The sequence below is a fragment of the Acromyrmex echinatior genome, chromosome 11, assembly GCF_024713525.1.
Source record: "Acromyrmex echinatior isolate Ae372 chromosome 11, ASM2471352v2, whole genome shotgun sequence".
NCBI classification, from domain to species: domain Eukaryota; kingdom Metazoa; phylum Arthropoda; class Insecta; order Hymenoptera; family Formicidae; genus Acromyrmex; species Acromyrmex echinatior.
Genome location: NC_141862.1, coordinates 7,580,287 through 7,601,455, shown reverse-complemented (window position 1 = coordinate 7,601,455; position 21,169 = coordinate 7,580,287). Strand labels below are relative to the sequence as shown.

The 21,169-nt window shown below is 34.7% G+C and overlaps 6 protein-coding genes across 9 annotated transcripts; 3 read left to right on the top strand and 3 right to left on the bottom strand.

Moving 5' to 3' along the window:
- Nucleotides 1–50: 50 nt before the first annotated feature.
- Nucleotides 51–3,900, bottom strand: LOC105145814 (RAS oncogene family member RabX5). 3 transcript variants are annotated; one of them, XM_011055637.2, is made up of 9 exons: nucleotides 3,808–3,900; nucleotides 3,139–3,279; nucleotides 2,926–3,056; nucleotides 2,177–2,343; nucleotides 1,936–2,037; nucleotides 1,537–1,601; nucleotides 1,322–1,452; nucleotides 744–951; nucleotides 51–639 (listed from the first exon to the last, which is right to left on the bottom strand). In XM_011055637.2, the coding sequence occupies exons 3-9, from the start codon at nucleotides 2,986–2,988 to the stop codon at nucleotides 569–571; spliced, it is 807 nt and encodes a 268-aa protein (XP_011053939.1). In that variant the 5' UTR covers nucleotides 2,989–3,056; nucleotides 3,139–3,279; nucleotides 3,808–3,900; the 3' UTR covers nucleotides 51–568. The 3 variants fall into 3 exon arrangements, with proteins under 3 accessions (XP_011053939.1, XP_011053940.1, XP_087267439.1); XM_011055638.2 differs by having other exon boundaries at nucleotides 1,936–2,025; XM_087411313.1 differs by having other exon boundaries at nucleotides 3,139–3,814.
- Nucleotides 3,894–6,071, top strand: RpL23A (ribosomal protein L23A). The gene is made up of 4 exons (XM_011055636.2): nucleotides 3,894–4,037; nucleotides 4,849–5,147; nucleotides 5,507–5,634; nucleotides 5,733–6,071. Exons 1-4 carry the CDS (start codon nucleotides 4,004–4,006, stop codon nucleotides 5,992–5,994), a joined length of 723 nt encoding a protein of 240 aa, XP_011053938.1. The 5' UTR covers nucleotides 3,894–4,003; the 3' UTR covers nucleotides 5,995–6,071.
- Nucleotides 6,072–6,260: 189 nt separating this feature from the next.
- Nucleotides 6,261–10,162, top strand: SWIP (strumpellin and WASH-interacting protein). Its single transcript, XM_011055641.2, has 3 exons — nucleotides 6,261–6,476; nucleotides 6,588–8,867; nucleotides 8,956–10,162. Exons 2-3 carry the CDS (start codon nucleotides 6,634–6,636, stop codon nucleotides 9,977–9,979), a joined length of 3,258 nt encoding a protein of 1,085 aa, XP_011053943.2. The 5' UTR covers nucleotides 6,261–6,476; nucleotides 6,588–6,633; the 3' UTR covers nucleotides 9,980–10,162.
- On the bottom strand, nucleotides 10,157–13,330 carry LOC105145815 (CUE domain-containing protein 1). Its single transcript, XM_011055639.2, has 5 exons — nucleotides 12,858–13,330; nucleotides 12,626–12,784; nucleotides 11,882–12,269; nucleotides 11,727–11,810; nucleotides 10,157–11,634 (listed from the first exon to the last, which is right to left on the bottom strand). Exons 1-5 carry the CDS (start codon nucleotides 12,900–12,902, stop codon nucleotides 11,498–11,500), a joined length of 813 nt encoding a protein of 270 aa, XP_011053941.1. The 5' UTR covers nucleotides 12,903–13,330; the 3' UTR covers nucleotides 10,157–11,497.
- Nucleotides 13,331–14,591: 1,261 nt separating this feature from the next.
- Nucleotides 14,592–19,141, top strand: LOC105145817 (ethanolaminephosphotransferase 1). The gene is made up of 8 exons (XM_011055642.2): nucleotides 14,592–15,208; nucleotides 15,423–15,491; nucleotides 15,636–15,828; nucleotides 17,364–17,626; nucleotides 17,754–17,911; nucleotides 18,188–18,368; nucleotides 18,453–18,629; nucleotides 18,783–19,141. The coding sequence occupies exons 1-8, from the start codon at nucleotides 15,137–15,139 to the stop codon at nucleotides 18,843–18,845; spliced, it is 1,176 nt and encodes a 391-aa protein (XP_011053944.1). The 5' UTR covers nucleotides 14,592–15,136; the 3' UTR covers nucleotides 18,846–19,141.
- A 708-nt stretch (nucleotides 19,142–19,849) lies between these two features.
- LOC105145818 (uncharacterized) lies at nucleotides 19,850–21,154 on the bottom strand. 2 transcript variants are annotated; one of them, XM_087411316.1, is made up of 4 exons: nucleotides 20,755–21,154; nucleotides 20,440–20,535; nucleotides 20,210–20,332; nucleotides 19,850–20,115 (listed from the first exon to the last, which is right to left on the bottom strand). In XM_087411316.1, the coding sequence occupies exons 1-3, from the start codon at nucleotides 21,025–21,027 to the stop codon at nucleotides 20,240–20,242; spliced, it is 462 nt and encodes a 153-aa protein (XP_087267442.1). In that variant the 5' UTR covers nucleotides 21,028–21,154; the 3' UTR covers nucleotides 19,850–20,115; nucleotides 20,210–20,239. The 2 variants fall into 2 exon arrangements, with proteins under 2 accessions (XP_087267442.1, XP_011053945.2); XM_011055643.2 differs by lacking the exon at nucleotides 20,210–20,332 and having other exon boundaries at nucleotides 20,755–21,120.
- Nucleotides 21,155–21,169: the final 15 nt, after the last annotated feature.

The following is a 21,169-nucleotide window of genomic DNA, read 5'->3' as shown; positions in this document are numbered from 1 at the left end:
GGTTGACGCGCGAAATTCAAACGATCTTTTTCTTGTAAAAAACAAAAGAATTAAAACCCACGTCTCGTATCATCTTTATTAATTATTTGCAAGCGTATGTTAGCTATTTAAATGACCGTTTTTATCTTAATTTCTTATCTTATCATATTTTGCTTACGGTGTATTTGGGAAGTGCCAATGCTGTTGTCATTCTATTTTAATTATTCACTAGATGTAAAACAAGATGACATTATTTTAATATTAGCTTTTTGTTCAGTTATTCCACGTCTAATAAATAATAAAGATAGAATGACGTAATATGCTTTTGATGCTTATATGCTTCCTAAACAAAATAACAAATAATAAATTTGTTTTCTATAGTTGAATTAGTATACACTTTTTGAAACATTTTTTGAAACACTTAAAAAATAAAATAGATATGTATTTAAGACGATCTTAAATACAAGAACTATAAATCGACTAGTCCTTAATAGTATCAGCTTGTTTACTGGGGAGAATTATAGAATGAGACTCGATCGATAGCACTCTTCCCAAATTTAATTCTTAAATATATTTATCAATTCCACTGTCACGTCGGACATTTGGAGCACTTTGGCATTCTCTGTCGCTTCATTTCGGTCTTCGAGTGTTTTTTCAAAGCTGGAAAAAACTACAATGAATAATTTATCCTCACTTTGTGCTTATCGAACTACATCTATTTTGCCACGTCGATGCGACGTTACGGATTCGAGATTTCTACTCACTTATCGTCCCCAAACCGATGTTGATCGGCTCGAGTTTCAAACTTTGCATTTCCCGCAAAACCATCGCATGAAAGGAGAGCGCGGCGACCCGTGTAAACAATTCGAACACTCCGTTACCTGTTCTCGACGAGACCGCCCAATATTCCGCTCGCATTCTCCTCGCCGCTTCAATCGCCCGTTTTTCGATTATTTCGTATACTGGATGAGTCTGCCATTTCCCAAAAGAAAAAGCGATTAATAAAAGATAGTATATTCATAGTCAATTTTTACATTTAGATTTTTTAAGACGGTCATAAAGTTACAGCAACAATCTTTATGGGCTTTCTATAATAAGCTATTAGTCATAAATTAGAAAATCAGAAGCTAAAAATTGACCAATCACAGTCGTCAATTTTTAACTTCTAACTTCTGACTAATGGTTTATTATAGAAGCCTATAAGACCAAATTATTCTTTGACTTAAGTTATAATCTTAAAGATCAACTTATATATTAATCAATGATAACATAAACAACTTAAGACATTACTTAAGACGTTAAATATATAAGAGTACCAGCCTACAATATTATCAATACTTACTAATAGATCTTTTTTAGCGCCGACTAGAAAAATATGATAAGAACCAACGTTGCTGCGACTTGCTTCGTTCAACCATTGCTGGCAATGCATCAGCGACATCAAGTTTCCCAAGTCGAAAATGATCATGATTACTAAAATAAAATAACACGCGTAAGAATTGTAAGCTAATTAACAAATTAACCGGATAAAATTGTGCAGAAAAAGAAATTTTTTACCATTAGCACCGCGATAATAAGACGCCGCTATGCACTTGAACCTTTCTTGACCCGCGGTATCCCATCTGCAAGTGATATCTCAAATTACTACATTACATACTATTCACTTGTACGAAAAGAACAATTTTATATAAATATCTTAAATATCTTAAAATTTAGCTAAGATATCTAAAAATTTATCTAGCTAATTTGAAAATAAGTTTTTGTTAGATTATCAAAATAATTGCGTAAATAATGTTCAAGCTGATTGCTAGAATGTCAAAATTTTTTACAGCATTATATGAATTTTCTACATAATTATTGGTCCGATAAAATTATTTTTAGATCTAGACAATTTTTTAATATTTCATAAAACTCATTCTGTCAGTATAAATATTTCTGAAATATTAAATTTATTACATCTGCAAATGGAAAGGCACGCCAAGGATGTCGAATCTCTCCACCTCGAAATCCACGCCGATAGTGGCCTTGTAATTGTTGTCGAAGAGCCTGTGACAGAAGCTGCGCAAAGTGATCACTCGTTTTATTGTTCAAATTTTCAGGTCGCGGAAAAGCCATCAAATTGACTCCGTAAAGAATAATCAATTTTTTCCAAAATTGTACTAAACGATGGAGATCGCGTTTGCCGATCAATTATTACCGGTTCACCAACGATGTCTTGCCGACGGCGACGTCGCCTATGACGATCACCTTAGAAATTCGGAGAGTCAAGCTCTTGTTCTCGCAAGTCCGTCTGATCAAAGTGCCGAAATCATTCTCGTTATATGGTGTGGTTTCAGATGAGAATGGTGGTGGCCAATCGGTTATCTAGAAGATAAGTGAAGATCACAATCTATTTTTACTCATAAAATCGACTTTAATTTTGATTTGATTTAATTTTTATTTTCTTCTAAGGATTAAAAAAAAGTAAATTAAATCAAGATTAAAAAATTAATCTACATTAGTGAGTTTTTACTCACTAAATTTTTTAAAGAATCTCACTCTAAGTAAAAATCGAACCAATCTTGAAAAAGAGTGGCTCAATTTTCAATCTTTAAAAATGAGATTTCACTCTTTAGAGTAATAAGATTGACTCTAAAAATTGTAGAAAGTACTAATATAGATAAACTTCAATCTCGATTTAATTTACTTTTCAGTCTTTTCTAATTCTTAGAAGTAGAAAAAAGTTAACTAAGATTAAAGTTAATAGAAAAAGGCAGTAGATTATTACAATGTAGATTAATTTCAACCTTGGTTTAACTTACTTTTTATCTTCTTCTAGTTATACGTATTAGAAGAAGATAAAGATAAAAACGAGATTGAATTTAATTACATTAATAAAAATGGGTCAGAGAAAGATACGTACATTAAATCGTTCGAGCATCAAAAATTAATTCGAATAATTCCTACCTGCCTCTCATCATTGGCTTCTTCTTTCATCATTTTGTAAGTCGCGGAGCGCGTTTCCATCATTGTTCTCTTCGAATCAGAACGCTTAATGAAACAATAAGAACGCGCTCTCTTTCTTCACACATGTGTCACTGTAATTTTTGCAATTGCATATTATTGATTGCGTTTTATTTGCACACTGTTGTTTGAGATTGACTATGAACAAAGACTCACTGTTCAACGTTCACTGGTTTGGAGCAAAACGCAATTGATTCCGCATGACTAAACGGAAAACATTGGTTGCTGTGGCAGGTGTTTCATTGTGATATATGGGGGAGGCTCATACGGGCATAATTGTGAAAACTAATGTGTAATCTGAAATAAATTATTATGTAAAAAAAAATATATATATATATAATAAATTTCTATATCTCTTATTCAGAAAAAATATGTCAAAAAATGTACAAATTTCTATAAAGACAATATATACAAAAAATATAAAAATTTCATAAATTGTTCTATTACGTTTAAGTATATACATGTGTAAAATTTGAACACAGTTTTCTTATTAATTTAAAAGTTTTTAAATTTTTGTTTGTTTTGATTCTAATAAAATCGCGTTTTACACAATACTTAATATTTGCAAATTTGATGAAAAAATGTAACATTAAATTAAATTAAGTTTTGAAATGTCACATATATATATTAATAAAACAATAATAAATATTCATGCAAAAATTTATTTACTCGAATCTACTTATTCGTTTAAAAACATTGACCTAAAACTACAGCAAAATGTGACCATTATAGCCAAATTATTTATTATTTTGCTTTTTGCAATAGATTTAGGATGTATAATTCACAGATTATCATCAAAATTTATTTAATATTAGCTGATATTACCCAGTTTCTTAATATTTTTAGCATAATATTGCACAGCCAAACCGATTCCACCTGATTCCACTGGTTGAATAAAAAAATCACTAATTGATCCGGAATTTGAACAGAGTCGCCCTCTTCCTTTTCGTCGATCAACGACTAACGTAGTCAGAATTTGCATTTCCGCCACGGACGAGGATTGACGTTCCTTTCTAGCAAGATGGCTCCGAAACCGAAGCCCACGGAAAAGGCAGGTAGGTTTAAAAGTAATTCGTGATGTTTGTCTTTTTTTCTAAGTGCACGTTTTTAAGTTGAAAAGGCATTTTTCGAAATCATCGATCAATACAAATGTAGCGTATTAACGTCGCGTAGTTCGGGATCGAGGAACACGATCCAGAACCATGTGGTCGACTATACCCACGTTTTCTTATATCTTATTTACGATTTTCAGAAAAATCGTTTCATGTAATTTTATCCATCCGGTTTTTATTCACTGTGTCAACGAATCTCACCTGCCACATTGTTTGTTCAATCATTAATTGATGTAAGATTCGCGTTATATATCATAACCTAATTTACAATGTGCTACAATTTGCTTTTTTACCTCTTTTTGCTACTTGCCCTGTTTCTTCGTTTCTTATCTTTCAAGAAAATTGACAAACTTTGGGAGAAATAAAATACATATGACAACAAACACAATTGTCATTAAAATGGTCGCAAAGAAAAGAAAGAAAGGAAACAGGTAGTCGATTATGTATTTTGAAACAATATGAAAATTATAAAAGTGAGCAAATTCATTAGATGTTGACTGTAATGAAATTATAAATACTCTAGTGATTTTGCTCAATTTTGTAATTTTCACCTCATTTGAAGATACACAATCGATTAGCAGGAAGCAAACAATACATTGTGTAGATTAAAAAGGTAGACTGGAGAATTAGGAAATAGAAAATTTTACTTCAAAAGTACTGTATTTTTGAGAATAAATTTACTTTAAATCTTTGTTTTTTTTTTTTATGTATCCATTTGACTATTGATCCAGTTCTATATTACTTTCTTTTACAGGTAAGCCTGCAGAGAAGAAGACAGAGAAGAAGGCTGAGAAGAAACCAGCTACAGCAGCAGCATCTACTTCGAAGGTGACAAAGCCTGCGGCCAAGCCTGCGGCTGCAAAGAAGCCGGCAGCTGCCAAACCAGCAGCTGCCGCTAAGCCAGCTGCCAAACCTGCAGCTAAGCCTGTGCTTAAGCTTGCCAGCAAGCCGTTGATTAGCAAACCCAAGAAAAATGTACAGGCTACCAAAAAGACCCCGAAGGGTGGAAAGCCAGCGACTCCAGTTCAGAAGGCTCTCAAGGCTCAGAAGAAGGTACTTGAAATAGAAATATTTATATATATATATATATATATATATATATATATATATATATATCTTGCTAATATTTTAATCCAAGGTGAATAAAGAAAGTTAAAAATAATGTTAATTTAACGACATATTGATTAATTATTGCTCGAATTTATGTTACCTTTTTGTCATGATTTAGTCAATTTGGACTTGTTCCTTGAGAGACACATTGTCTTTTTCAATGATGAATTTAAATGTGGGAATCTCTTTGAATTTCCGTGAAAATAACTTTTTAACATAGTACTGAATAATTAACGAGTCTACTATATGCAAGAATGTATCAAATATTATGAATTTAACAGTCACATTTATTACTTTCACAGATCTTGAAAGGAGTACATGGCTCCAGGGTACGGAAGATTAGGACGTCCGTTCACTTCCACAGGCCCAAGACTTTCAGGCCACCTAGGAATCCCAAATACCCGCGCAAATCTGTGCCGAACAGAAATCGGTAGGGTTTACATGAAATTCATTCGAAACTTCATAAATAAATATGTATATATGAATTTTTTTTGAGAAATCATTGCATCTTTGTGATTTGTATTTCAGTATGGACGCATTCAACATCATAAAATTCCCATTGACGACGGAAGCGGCGATGAAGAAGATTGAGGACAACAATACCTTAGTCTTTATCGTACACGACCATGCCAACAAATATCACATCAAGGCATCGATTAAGAAGCTTTACGATGTCGATGTAGCAAAGGTGAATACTTTGATGAGGCCGGACGGCAGAAAGAAGGCATACGTGCGTCTAACGCGCGATTATGATGCGCTCGATGTCGCCAACAAAATCGGCATCATATAATTTCTATCTCATCTTTTTGTTTAAAAATAAAATAACGTCTTGTACTGATATAATAAAAAGATATCAATACGGAGAAAGATTAGATTTTATTCGTTACTTCGCAATCCTTGCTTGAGATAAGTAAACAAAAATTTATAAATTAATAACAAAAAGATTTACTTTATTAGTTTTAAGATACAGTCGACTGAGTGAAAAGAAATATCGACTGTCGATATTTCCTCACTTCTCAAGAATATTGCCATCTGTTGCTAATAGTAGGACATGTATGCTTCCGTCTGATTAGATTAGCTATCTTGGCAATGTCAGTAAGAGGCGTCAGCTGAAGTTTGATGGAATAACAATAATGGATTGGATACTGTATAGAAACAAAGTAATATGAGATATAGTTATTTATGTTTGAATGCATAAAATAATAATAATAATATAAAAGATTCGTATCATAATTATATATATAAAAAGTACAAACATATAATATAAACAAGGTAAGTTATTACATGTCAAAGAAATTTTTAAAAGCAATAAGAATTTTAATATGATTATTATACTCTATAAATTTATAATGCATATGTAGTAATCATAAAAATTCTAATTAGAGTGCCTCTAACAATCATCACAAATTGCCAACTTTAATAAATAAAAATGATCGAGGCACCGACGTGGAACTCCAAAAAAGATGAAGGCATCTATAAAGCCGCAGGTGCTATGCATCTTCGAAAGTACGGAGAATTCTTTGAGAATCTGGTGGAGGAATCCTGGAAGGGTGATTCAACGTTAGAGTATATTATAGAAGGTCCTCTACGTCTAGTCTACAAATCGACAGAAGATATTGGCATTCTGTCCTTGGTGGAAATGGAAAACAAAGTTCTATCCAAGCTGCTGGCAGCAATAGCAGGAACGTGCAGAGAAATCAGATTGCTAAAAGTGGAAGCTGCTGGTTTTTATGCAAAACTCTTCGCTCATGGAGAAAGGTGCATGGATGACGATCTTATTGGTGTGACCAAATTATTGTCAGATCTCCTAGATCTATCCGTTTTTACCAATCGAATGTCAGCTGTCGTACACTTGACTACCCAACAATTGGCAAGTCTATCTGGCGCCATCCATGAAATCTATTTACCCGTTCTACTAGAAGGCTTCATAGATCTATTTGTTATCCTTGTAACTCTCGACGAGATCGTCGACGCTCAACCAGCAATATTAGATCAGTGGAAGAAGTACAGGATACATGTGCGCTCTGTGATGCATAATCCATCGCAGTTTGATGTCACCAAGACAAAATTGGAAACATTTGATCATCTGCTCAAAGATCTGCAAGAGAAATTGCTACAAAAGAATATGTTTCTGAAGGCGATCGAGCATGTGATGGATGTAAATAAGGGTGCAGTCATGAGCGAGCAGATCATCAGTTATCTGAAAAATATGATTACAGATGTGGAAAGCAAATCCAACGACTGTGCCGCATTGAACAAGAACTGGATAAGAGCCAATGTCGGTGTCGCCGTGGTGATAAAGCTGTTCGGCGCTTGTGACAAAAAGCTGATCAAGAGAGTGCTGGAGACCAACAAGAAATTTTACGCGGTCACGTTGGTGGGGAATGTGATGTGGGTGCCTAGTAAGTTTCTCAGCAACGTCGTGCCAAAGGAAACTGGCAATGCCATAAACTCACAAATTGGCGAAAAGATTCTGCAGGCGAGAACGCAAAGATTGTCTGTCACGGTGAACAATCTGATACAACGAGGAACGACCTGGTGCGTGGAGATGCAGAGTATCCTTACAAGGACCAATCTCCAGGTATCAGACATCGGACAAAAGCGTACGCTGCTGATGGATTTGTTAGCTTTGTTGTCTCAGATGCGAGAGACTGTTGCATTTGTGACGAATCTGCACGCTTTACTGTCGAAGCCGATGAGTCGTGGCACAGTACAACTAATTTGCAGACTCGTAGAGTTGCAAAAGTCCCTGCAGACGACGTTTTACGCACTCGGGCCAGTTGTAGTGCAATCGCAGGCGCAAGTGCTGCAATACTTAGCTTACTACGTGCTAGTTATGCTGGAAACGGCGCGAAAAGCTCTTGTTCAGAGGGACAAGAGTTACAGCAGGGAACGCTTAGATGCGCTATCGCTGATAGGGCTGAGTATGCGGCTGATAAGTGGTCCAGCGAGCGCAGATAGACGGTTGATAGTGCGTTGCGCGTTAGCGTGCGCCACTCAGCTGACTGATACTTTCCGCGAAGAAGAAATAGTCAAACTACGGTTCCTGCTGGATAGTTATGATGCTGTGGCCGAGTTGTACGAGCTAGTCGATGAACACGGTGACTATTCGCTGCTGCTGCATCATCAGAACATGCTCCCCGCTTATCTCTCCTCGGTCGTCGACAGCAATATCGGCGTTTACCATATTACACATCTATTCGCTGCCTTTAACAGCGCCATGAGCGAACAGGAATTCGCTGAGCTAAAAATAAACCGCATTGCGGAACTCCGAGAAAGCCTAGTGAAAAGTGTATTAAAACCGGCCTGCCACGAAATCGAGACTAGCCTACGGCTGCACGTGCATGCTCATCTTAAACTGGACTCCACGAATCCCTTTAATATTGGCGCAAAAGACGGTAGTAGGATGGTGCGAGTCCTAGCGTTGCCTTTGGCCGAAAACATAGTTTGTACAAAGAGATTTGTCGAGCATTATCTGGACGATATGTTTTACAATTTGACGACAGTGGCCCTACACGATTGGAGAACCTACCGGACAATGCATGCATTAGCCAGTTATAAGATGGGCTTGGACACGGTACAGGACCATCTGCCGACGCAGACTCTCGAACAGGGTCTGGACGCTCTAGAGATAATGCGTAACATCCACGTGTTCGTTTCCAGGTAACTAGAATTATTAAATATGATAGTATAAGAATGTTATAACTAATATTTAGAAATTTATTAGTATATTCATATTGTTTCATTGAAGATATCTATACAATCTGAACACGCAAACGTTCGTGGAACACAGCAGCAGCAACAAGCATCTAAACACCATCGGCATCCGGCATATCGCCAATTCAATTCGCACCCATGGCACTGGCATCATGAGCACCACAGTAAACTTCGTTTACCAGTTTCTGCGAGTAAAGCTGCATACCTTCTCACAGTTCCTCTTCGACGAACACATCAAGTCGCGATTGATGCGCGATATTAGATTCGTCCGAGCACAACGAGAAGCAGGCGCCGCTCCGTACACATACGAACGAGCGGAGAAATTCCAAAAGGGTATCCGAAAACTAGGAATGACTGCCGACGGTCTGAGTTACCTGGATCAGTTTCGTCAACTGATCACGCAAATTGGCAACGCACTCGGTTACGTGCGGTTGATTCGTTCCGGCGGTCTTCACGCCAGCTCTAATGCAATATCTTTCCTGCCAGATATCGAGAAAACAGTGCCATTCGAATCGCTCTGTCGTGGACTAAATTATAGCGCCACAACACAAGCTGCAGCCAGACGGCTGGAGAACGACATCGCTGATCTGGTGCGTAACTTCACCGAGGGTATTCAATACTTCAAGTTGCTAGTCGACGTGTTTGCATCGGCATTTCGCGATACCAAATCCTACCATCTGCAGCAGTTCTACGCCATCGTGCCGCCACTAACGCTCAGCTTCGTCGACAATTCCGTATCCAATAAAGAGAAGATGTTTAAGAAGAATCAGACCGGCGCAGCTTTCACTGACGATGGCTTCGCCATGGGTATTGCCTATATCAACGCACTGCTCGATCAGAGCGTTGAACTGGACGGCCTTCATTGGTTCAAAACGGTTGAACATCACATCGCCCAGGAAAAGCTTGCAGCCGAGCGCAAGGATGATCACGGCGATGAGAAGCTTCAACAAACCAGGGCGCTCACTCTCCAACGTCTCAATGAAAGAAACGCCGAGTTCCAATTGTTGTACTATAGTCTCTCTGGTGCTAGAGTGTTTTTCAAGCAACCTGATACGTAACACAAGACAATCTGCTCATTTTGATATTTCGATATTGTGCTCTTGGGCCAGTTATCCAAGTCGATTTCACTAGGAGAGAAGTGATTAGCACAAATTACGATGATTTAAATAAATGTGCTTTCCATTTCTTTCCTAATTTTTGAATGCAAATGAAATTTTGAATAAATATAATACTCATTCCAACTCTTCCAATTTATTCTCATACGTGTTTGTCATCATAGCACATGTTGTAAATTACTTAGACTGTCTACAATCATGTTTATAAATATTTTCTACATTCACACGATATCGTTATAATAACAGAGTTTTTGTTCAATAAATAATGGCTAGACTGAATGACTAGGTTTTACGTCTAAAAGAGGTGCAATTACTACTTGCAATCACAAATAGAAAGGATAAATGAATGAAGGCATCTAATATTCGTGTAGTGTCTTAAATTTTGAATTTGGTAAATTATTTAGAATAATGAAATTTCATGGGAATATAACATAAACTTTCATCCATTTTTTATCTCTATCTTGAATCAATTGTTTATCTCATCAGATCAGATCTCCATCTTCTCGAAAGTCGAATTTTCAAAAGAATCACATTTTCTTTCCAATCCGGATCGATGTTGCGCTTTTTTTAAATTTTCAATAAACTATTATGGCTAATTAACATTGACGCTCTATCGGCGTACGATGCACATGAACATATATATACAACATCAATTACTTTCGTAGCCGTACATGCTAGAAAGTAAAATGCATTGCGTATTTTGCGTACAATAAAAATTTTATTTGTTTTACTCATTACGCTTAAGTAAAACAATGATGACTGTTATTAATTTGAATTAAGTATTTTTCCAATATCAGTGATAAAAAATTCTATCGAAATTATCGCTCGATAGATTTCTGCAAAACTTTCTTGTGTCAGTCTTCAAACGATTATACGCAATAATACGCAGTAATACATAGTAATACGGATAATCGCAAGCAACGTACAACAACAAAATATAAAATCTATTAAAATAAACTTTACGTCACAACATCATAAAATATCACACTGAATTTATCAGAAACAGATCTGCATCTTTACTAGAAAATACATTAAGATTAATTAACGCACTAAGATTGATTAATGCTTTAAGATTAATTAATTCCTACGTATATCTGCATAATTATCGAGATACGGTTTTTTGATAATTTTTTTTATCGTTTCAAGCGTTTTACTTGATATTCACTCTATTCGGTGAGTCTTTATTTCACTGACCTTTAAGTTAAAACCTTGTAATTCCATTATCTCTACAGCTAATTGTCAACCATCAAGTGAGCTATAAACCTGAATCGCTAATTAATTTATATCTTATACGACCCTGACGTAGTTATCTCGTCTATCGCAAGTCACGACATAGATATGCTTCTTTCCGTGACATATGACATCTAAATTAAACTGCAAACATCGTTGAATTTGCCGTCTCACGATGACGAGAAACAAGAGCAAATATTCCAGCAGGATCATATAGATATAGATCTCTCTTTAGGATTGAGGTTTGGATGATTCTTCCGGATCCAGAAGATCGTCGCAAGAAGCTGTTGGTGGTAACAATTGTCTGCCACCGCGTTTCTTACTGCGAGTGAACACCTTCGTAAGTTGCGCGAATTTACGTCGGGATACTGCAAAGGTTTTCATCGTTAGAAAAATAACAAGTGAATATATATATATAGTGCTTTTAACTTAAATGATAGTTTTCTAATTCATTACTTACGTTTACCCATATTTTTCAGTCTTTCTTTGAACAGATCCTCATCGTCGTGACCAGTCTGGCCGCTGCACTTCTCCAGCTTTGAGTCTACAAGAGAAAGAAAACGTTCCATTTCCTCTCTTGAGCTGCACTTCCTTGCAGTCTCCTCAATTCTTTACCATGTTCCAATGTAGACAGGAAATCTTCATTCCAACGAAGCTCCGCCATGAACTCCTCATTCTGCAAGAACATAGCGATCCTCTCGTCCTCTAGCATAGTATTCTCTTGCGAATACACCGAGTCGATACCATCATCAGATATTTGCTGGGGGAGCCTTAGAAAGGTGTCCGGCAATGGTCCCAATAGTGGAGGCTGCCATTTTTGAACACTGTTTCTTAACGCTGCTTTGCTTGAGTCTTTCCTGGGTGACTTCGCGATCACTTGGTTTGGAAGCTCTTCCTTCTGTTCCAGCTCGCTCCTGATTTTCTCGTTCTCGTTGTCAGTACTCATGGTAAGCAATTGGTCGATTGTGGTGTCCACAGCTCCCTGATTGGATCTCAGTACAGCCTGCAAATATATAATAAAATGCAAACATATTCCTAGAATAAAACATGACAACAGTAGCTACATTATGTATTTGTATACATTATGTATTTATATCAATGTAGATTCATTTTCTTGGTTTAATTTAGACTGCTTTTGTTTTAAATGTTGTAAACTTCATTCTATCTTTCTTATGTAACAATGATAGAACGAAGCTTATACAGTGTATAAATACCTAAATCGAACGCAGCCATATTCTTAGTCTTATTCTAATCAATCTTCATTTAATTAGAATTAGAAAAGGATAAAAAAAAATTAATCAAAATTGAATTTAATCTAAATTAATAGAAATGGATTTGGCATGTCGATAGTTCTCTCACCTCTATCACATCATCATCCATCTGTGGAAACATGTTTTTAAAGTCGGCCATCGCCTGATAAAACTCCAGCGTTGTTTGTTGCTGTTGTTGCTGCTGCTGTTGTTGCTGCTGCTGCTGTTCCGTGGCAGAGGCCATGGTGAGGTTTCTAGAGCGACTAAGCTGCCAATATAATCAGAGTTAACATGATTTTTTATATCAAACGCACAGCACATATGAGTGTACAAATACATACAATGATCTTCTGACGTTTCTCAAGTAATGACAGCAGCGAGAGCATCGCCCATGCCTACAAATACCGGTCTTTGCGTCGTTGCTCCTTAGTACGTGTCAATCGTGTCAATCAGTAAAATTAGCACAATGTCATCTTTCAGAACGGTTAATCGATAAAATACACAGCGTGTTTAGAATATGTCTCGCCGGTGCCGGCTTACGTCATGTCATAGAAACATACGTCAGAGAGTCAGTCGAGAACACCGTAAAGGTGTCAACTGTCAAAATCTACACTCTCTCAACTTATTTCGACCTTTATGAAACCAGGACTAAAGAAACTCCAGATCGTTCACCGCTTGTATAACCGGACGACTCATGTACGCTTCGTGATTGGCTGGCCGCTGTTAGTGTTTCTATAATTATTACAGAAAACACTACTACTGTATCCTTGCAAGAAATGGTTCTTTTTCTAAAATTGTCTCGAGTAATGTCTAAGGAGATCCTAAAGTCATCTGTTTTATCGATTCAGAGACTTAAGTAACACATACGATTTGCGTGTCACGTAATACTTGTTTTACTTATCAATATTACATGCAATATATGTAAAAATTTTCCAACTATCTTTCTTATTAGATATGCAAACCTCTGAAGAATTCAATAGCTTGTTTATGTAATTCCTAGTCCAAATCAAAAGTGTTTTATATGTACAAAGTATAAAATTTATATATAAAGAAAATATTGTTAACAGTTGACATCAGCTGATAATAAAACTGTATTTTTCAATTTTTTTCGTTCTTGGCATAAAGTCGATCAGTTTGAACACCGACGAGATACTATTAAAGACTGTCAACTCTGGATAAATTTTCGGCGGTATAAAAAGGGCCTCAAGGGCCTAAAGAGGATAATTGAAAAATGCTGATATTATCGACAATTGATATAAATTTGCTATTATTAACATAAATATTTGGCTCATACATTATTAAATTTATGATTTTTTATTATATAAATGTTTCATAAATAAATATGCATATTTGTGAAGCTATAATATTCTATATTGCAGAAAAATTACAATTTTTTCTCTGCAATTATCATCTCTGTTAATAATTAAACTTTGACGATCACAAAATTACAATTTTAAAGAAAAATCGAGTATTATTGAGTTCTAAATGCATAAATACATCTACTAAACTAATAAATCACAAAATTAGTACAGTATTATTAGTTTTTAACTTTTAATTACTTTAATATTCACAAGGACGCAAATTCCCGCAAGGATGTCGGTCTTTAATAGTATCTCGTCGGAGGTTTGAATTAAATTATCGTTTATACTTTTTACAATTGTGGAGAAAAGCTTTAAATTTGAAAGGCAGTCAGAAAAATACTTACTTGAAAAAGAATTTTTCTTGAACGTTTTGTAATTGGCTTACGACATCTTAAGACTGTATTCAAGACGATCTTTATATGAATCTTCTACAATAAGCCATTAATCTTAAATTAGAAGTCAGAAGCTAAAAATTGACGACTATGATTAGTCAATTTTTTAGCTTATTCTAACTTTTGATTTATGATTAACGGCTTATTGTAGAAGGCCCAATAAAGTTGTAATCTGAATACCGGTCGTAGATCATTCTATTTTAGACACGTAAATGGACGACTCTGTATTATCAAGCTCAACCGTTAAAGCATGTCTCTTTTCCATCTCGACCGCTGAAACAGCAAGCGCGTGGGCGATCGAGAATGAACGTAACGGAACAAATGAACGATCAGCCGGCGCCGCGCGCGCGTTCCTCTCTTCTAAACGTGGGAATTAGTGGGAATGCACGTCGCGCATTCGTTGTGTGCGGTGGTGTGGCCTGTGAGGTGACAATGAACGATGATATGCCGGGAGCACTCGATACGCGTGCATACGTAATACATGCGTAATTGTAAATCGTGAATCGTGAGTATTCGCGAAGAGTGGTGAGGGTGAGGTGACTCGTCGTGCGATCAGACGCGCGATAGATCTGCGCCTCGAGTGGAAATCGGCAATTGTGGGAGGCTGCTAAGCTGGAGTTTTCTTTATTGTGAAAATATCGCAGGTACGATCGATGCCACGATGAGCCGACGTGATAGACGATTTTGCGTACGGTACAAATAAGGAAAAAGGCATCCTCGTGAAAGGCCGGAGTTCACCGGAGATCTCGCGCGCATCTATTGGCGCCCATCTCCCGGCACCTCTCCCATCGCGAAAACGCGTGGTTAACGATTCTCAGAGCGTGACGTTAAATTCGTAAGGTAGTTAAGATTCCTGAGATTCCCAAGATGTATCATAAGCTAAAGTTTGAGGTGGAGTACCTGACGGATGAACATCTCACGGGATTTGAGGGTTACAAGGTGAGCGTCTGATTTTGAATACATTTTTCATGCGTACAGATTATTGATTTGAAGAAATTATGAATATATATGAATATATCACGTTTTATAATATACATGCAATTACAACATGTGTATACATTAATTCATAAAATTTTATTGAAATAATTGAAATAATATTTTATGCTCTCAATGTTTAGCTGTATTGCTCATTTTGAAAATATTATGATTTCAGTATAGCTCCTTGGACACAAGTCCCCTGAGTGTGTATGTTATGCATCCCTTTTGGAACAAAGTAGTACAGGTATTCTCTACTTCAGTGATGGAACAATTGTTATGTTAATAAGATTCTTTTTAATCCATGTATTTTGTAGAGCTGCAGTAGAACAAAATGGTTTCTTTATATAGTATTTTTATTATAAAATAATCATTCCATCTTGTGTTTTAGTATTGCCCAAAGTGGATTGCTCCAAATGTACTAACTTTCTCTGGATTCCTTTTTACCGTGCTAAACTTTATGCTATTTGCGATTTATGACTACTACTTCTATGCATCCAGCGACGACAAGCCGGAATACCCTCCAATATCACGATGGGTCTTTGCCATAGCTGCTTTTAACATTTTTATGGCATACACGCTTGGTACGTGCATTTGGTTGCTTGATATATAATTTTAATATTAATGTAGGAATTAAGGGTGTAAAAGTATACATATATCAATTATAAGTTGAATATCGCGTATGTTTTAAGAATAATTATACATGTTTGTTAAATAATGTTAATCATCTATGTCATTTTGGTCATGTTTCTAGACATTTTTTATTTTGATATATTGAGTATACATGTATATGCATACTTCACACACACACACACACACACACACACACACACACAAACTATCTCAAAATAACATAGCAAGAGTTCTTGGAAAAATAAATAAAGTTGCAGAGTTGGCAATGTTACCTCATAAAAATAAAACTCATTACCGTTACCATTTTTTTTCCTAAAAAGTAACTCGTTATCGTTACTCATTATTGATTTGCAAAAGTAACTCGTTATTGTTACGTCACTCAAAACGAGTCGTTCCTTTTTCGTTACTTTTTTTCTTGATACTAATAGAATATTATATAGCGTTTTTCATTGCCAGAAGTTGTGCGCACTCAATGCATATAAAAACGTTGTACACAACTTTAATCTAAATGTAAAAATGAGATATTTGAAAGGATAAAATGCCTAAAGTATATTTTATCAAATAACATAATAAAATGTATTGAGAATTTCACAATTTAACTCGTTTCTATATTTTTATTAACCAAACATCTTTACGTCGATTGTACAGTGGCTTTAAAGTGCACTAAATGCATATTAGTTCTGCTAATAAAAAACTATTATATACAGATTCTTGCGATAACTATAAAAAAGATGGAAGAATTCTAATAGACAAAAAAACTAAAAGACTAATAAATATGTATATGTATATACGCTCTAGTTATTAAAACTTTTACGCAAATAGAAACAAAGTAACGATAAAAGTAACTAGTGAAATCGTTATCATTATCCCAAAAATTTAACTGCGTTACCATGAATATTATTCAAAAGAAAATATAATGTCGTTACTCAAACGTTACCAATAAAAGTAACTTGTAACGACGGTTACAAATAATGCGTTACTTGCCAACCCTAAGTTGTTTATAAATTTTTATTTTGAGCAAGTTTTTGGAATACAGATGTTTATATGTTAATTACAGACTTCACTTATGAGTAATGAATCGGTTTTTAGATAATATTGTTGATAAGTAGATAGCTTATAAACGTAGTCTGTAATTAATTTATTATCTTAAAAATGATTGTTAAAAATTTACAATTAATGTTTTTACATTAATTTAATTTTTCGAGAATTTTCTTGCTATATAGTAGTTTGAGTGAATTTCGGGATATTTTGTGTGTGTGTGTGTGTGTGTAATAATTAAGATAATATTTTCATAAATTATGAAAAATCTATCTTTTGAATAGGTACATGAACTTACAAAGTAGAATAATAAATTTAAATATTAAGCAATAAATGAGAAAATGATAAACATAATTTTATCGAGAAAAATATGTATATAAATGTTATTGTGGTACAATTTTTTGACTACAACAATAATCTAATTTTGTTTATAACCATTATATTACAGATGGAATAGATGGTAAACAAGCAAGACGCACACAAACGTCCGGTCCCTTAGGGGAACTATTTGATCATGGTTTAGATAGTTGGACTGCCATGTTGATCACAGTGTGTATGTATTCAGTCTTCGGCAGAACAGATCACAGCGTCTCGCCGCTACGAATGTACTTTATACTGTGGAATGTATTCATTAATTTCTACCTAAGTCATTGGGAGAAATATAACACAGGTGTACTGTTTCTTCCCTGGGGATACGATGCTTCCATGCTGGTAAGTTTGCTCAGAAATATGATTTTTAATGTAAAATAATATTTTTTCATATTACTAATTGACTTTCGTTATTTCATCAATGCCAATCATTCTGCCAATTTACATCAACCTTTTATTGATTTTATAGGCAACCGTTATTGTATTTACACTTACCAGCATAGGTGGACACGAAGCCTGGAAATTTGAATTACCAGGTGGTATATCGGCGGGAATGATGTTTGAAATGTTATTTTATGTTAGTGCGCTTGTATCCAACTTACCAGTCGTTATTTGGAATATATACAAGTGAGTGTCATTTTATTGTTGTAATAAATAATACATTTTATCGTTGTAATAAATAATACATTTTTAAAAATTATTGTTACTAAAATATTTGTTGGATAAAAATGAAATGGATCTGAAATTTTTTTTTGTTTAATGATAATAAATATTGATAAAGTATTCTATATTTAATTATCTAATTCTCTCTTATATATTTTTTTAAAAAGCTCATTTTATTTAAAACAAAGTTTGAATAAAAAGCTTTACATTAACATAATTATCTTTTGAATTATCTTGTAGATCATACAGAGATAAGACTGGAAAAATGCGGACGTTTCCAGAGGCTATAAGGCCTTTAGTGCCTTTAGTTTTATTCTTTATAATTTCTACATTCTGGATAATGCACTCTCCAAACAACATTCTAGAAAAAGATCCGAGAATAATATACTTTGCTATCGGCACTATTTTTTCTAATATATGCGTAAGAAATGCATAGATATATTTAACTTAGTAATTTTTTTGTTTCTCATTCATTATATTCATGTGAACAATGTTTATCTTGTAGTGTCGATTGATCGTATCACAAATGAGTAATACTAGATGTGAGATACTACCGTGGTTACTATTGCCAATCGCAGTGGCCGCTGTTTTTTCATTTATCTTGCCAAGCATAGATTTGGAAATTATGTATTTAGTTTCTGTAGTGGCCTTAGTGGCACATATTCATTATGGCACTTGTGTGGTAAGTTTAATGACGTGTTACGATTATAATCATATAATATTAATGTATTTTCAATTATATATATTTAGAGATCTGCTATTAATGATAATTATTACTTATATTTTTATAACTTATATGACATTCTTTCTGTTATAATCGATTTTGTACTTACAGGTACGTCAAATGTGCCGGCATTTCCGTATTCAGACTTTCTCCATAAAAGATCATTCTGAATGACTACTTGCCGACGATGCATGCTAAGAACGAAGAGACAAAGAAAAAGTTGATAAAAACTGACACGGAAAAGCAAGCAGGGAGAAGAGATCTGACACACACATACACGAACTTTTCTTAGGATACGAGGCATTAACATTTATGACAAAATATCTTTCGAACAGCTAAGAAAGGGAAATTATTAAATCACGTTCTTTATGAGAACGTGCGCCATTCATGCGAAATACAATAGTAATGCTGCTCGCAGAGATTTGATAGCGCCATTTTATTCTACATATCTAAAAAAAAAAAAAAAAGAATAGTGTATCTGCTAGATATTGCCTATTTATTTCTATACAATAACAAAATTGTCCGAAATGTGTTTGACTATTTACTGTGATATATTTATCCTTATCACCGCTTTATCTCCAAGAGCAGCGGTTCGTCCATAAACGTTCTCTCCATCATGATATTCTGCTGGGCTTACATATAATGTGTGTACAAATACTTTTTCTTTGAATGCTGCCGAATTCATTGAGCAGTGAACTAAAAATGCACCTCTTCGTTTTCGACATGTATCGTCCCTCGGACGTTATTAATCAATGACTAATAATATTGTATCTAGCTGTTTTTTTCTTTCTCTTTTTTATTAATGTTTGGAAAATTATTTAAATTATTGGTAATATATATATTTTTTTTTATTGTAAAACATCGTGTGTAATATTTTAAGATGCATTTAGTAAAAGATAATGTGTACGTTAAGTAAGAAAGAATCGAGTGCGTTATTGTTTATGTATCGAGTGTACATTTACGTTATATAAAATATGTGTACAAATTATTATATGATTATCTTGTATAATTTTCATAAATTGCAATGTAAAATGCAGCTAGCTAGTTTCTCTCTTTTCTGTTTGTTTCACAGATCGCAATTGTAGATAGATCACAAAGTAATATTTTCCAAATGTATGTAAAATAAAATTAACATGTATCGAAAGAAGAAATTTAGATGGTAATAGTGAAAATGTCAGTTTCTTTTCAATGTGGATTTAATATATTTCAAGCTTATATATAAACTTTGTTGGACTATATACATACGTATTATAATATATTACAATGTAATATTGCAAGATACCGAAGAATATTACGGAATAAACAATATTTTTACAAATGAAGCCGTGTGCTGTATCTATCACTATCTTGAGTTTAGGAAATCAATCTTTATTTTGGCACGTTCCTCCGGAAGTGGCAGGTATGGTTTGATATCTTTCAATTTGCGTTCATGTTGCACAGAAGCCTGAAAAGAAAATAATTCTATTGAAGATGTAATTTTGCGGACACGGAACATTTTCTAGCAAGATATAAATGACAAGGTGTTTTTCATTTAATACCACAAGTGTTCTACCCCTGGTTACTCTTGGTTATTGAATGCCAAGGAAGATAGAAATGATGTTTGTATCAACTTGTATCACTATTCTCTTGTAAATGAAAATCACCCACAGAATCCTTGCATCCTTATTTAACATTAACAAACAATAAGAATGAAATGATGCACTGCATCAATTGTCTTTTGCTAAAAAACGTGAATTTGTATTTTCATGAATCGCAGGAGGAAAATTACCCAGAAATCTTTACAATTCTTGTAATTGATGAAATATGGCTGGCATGTCTCCCGAGGTTTATCAGAATTGAGGCATTTTAGGGACATGAGATGCTCCTAGAAGTTGAGAAAAATGCAACGTGTTAACAAAACAGCCACGCTGTGGTTTTTTTAGCCAACGGTATTTTCTTTTATCTACATTTTCTTATGCTAGTTATGCTTTTTCTCCAGCTTTTCTCGATACATAAGCATACACTTGTATCGCTGTAAAAAGGAATACCGAAAATGTATTCATGCGACGTTCGGTAATTATAAAACAATAAATTATTTAGATACCTTGTAACAAGGATTGTCCGTTTCTTGATTACGTCGTAATGTGTGCCTACTTGTGATATCTCTTCGTTCTGTAACAACATTTAAATCTTTTCCTGTATTCATTTCACCGACAGAAAAGATGCCACGAGAAAAGAGTTTACATATAAATAAATACAATTTCTTCCGAAAGTCAGTGGAAATGTAGCTGCACCATATTACACTTTTCGCATTCAAGATGAAATAGTTACAATTATAAGACGAGAAGCACAGACTCTTGCATAACGCATAACACATAATGCATAAGAAAATATACCAATCAAAGTCCTTTATTTCCTTCCTTTCTATGAAACAAAGGACTCTGATTGGTTGATTTTCTTATGCCTCATGTTTTATGCGTTATGTAAAAGTCTGTGCTCCCCGCTTAAATGCTAAGAAA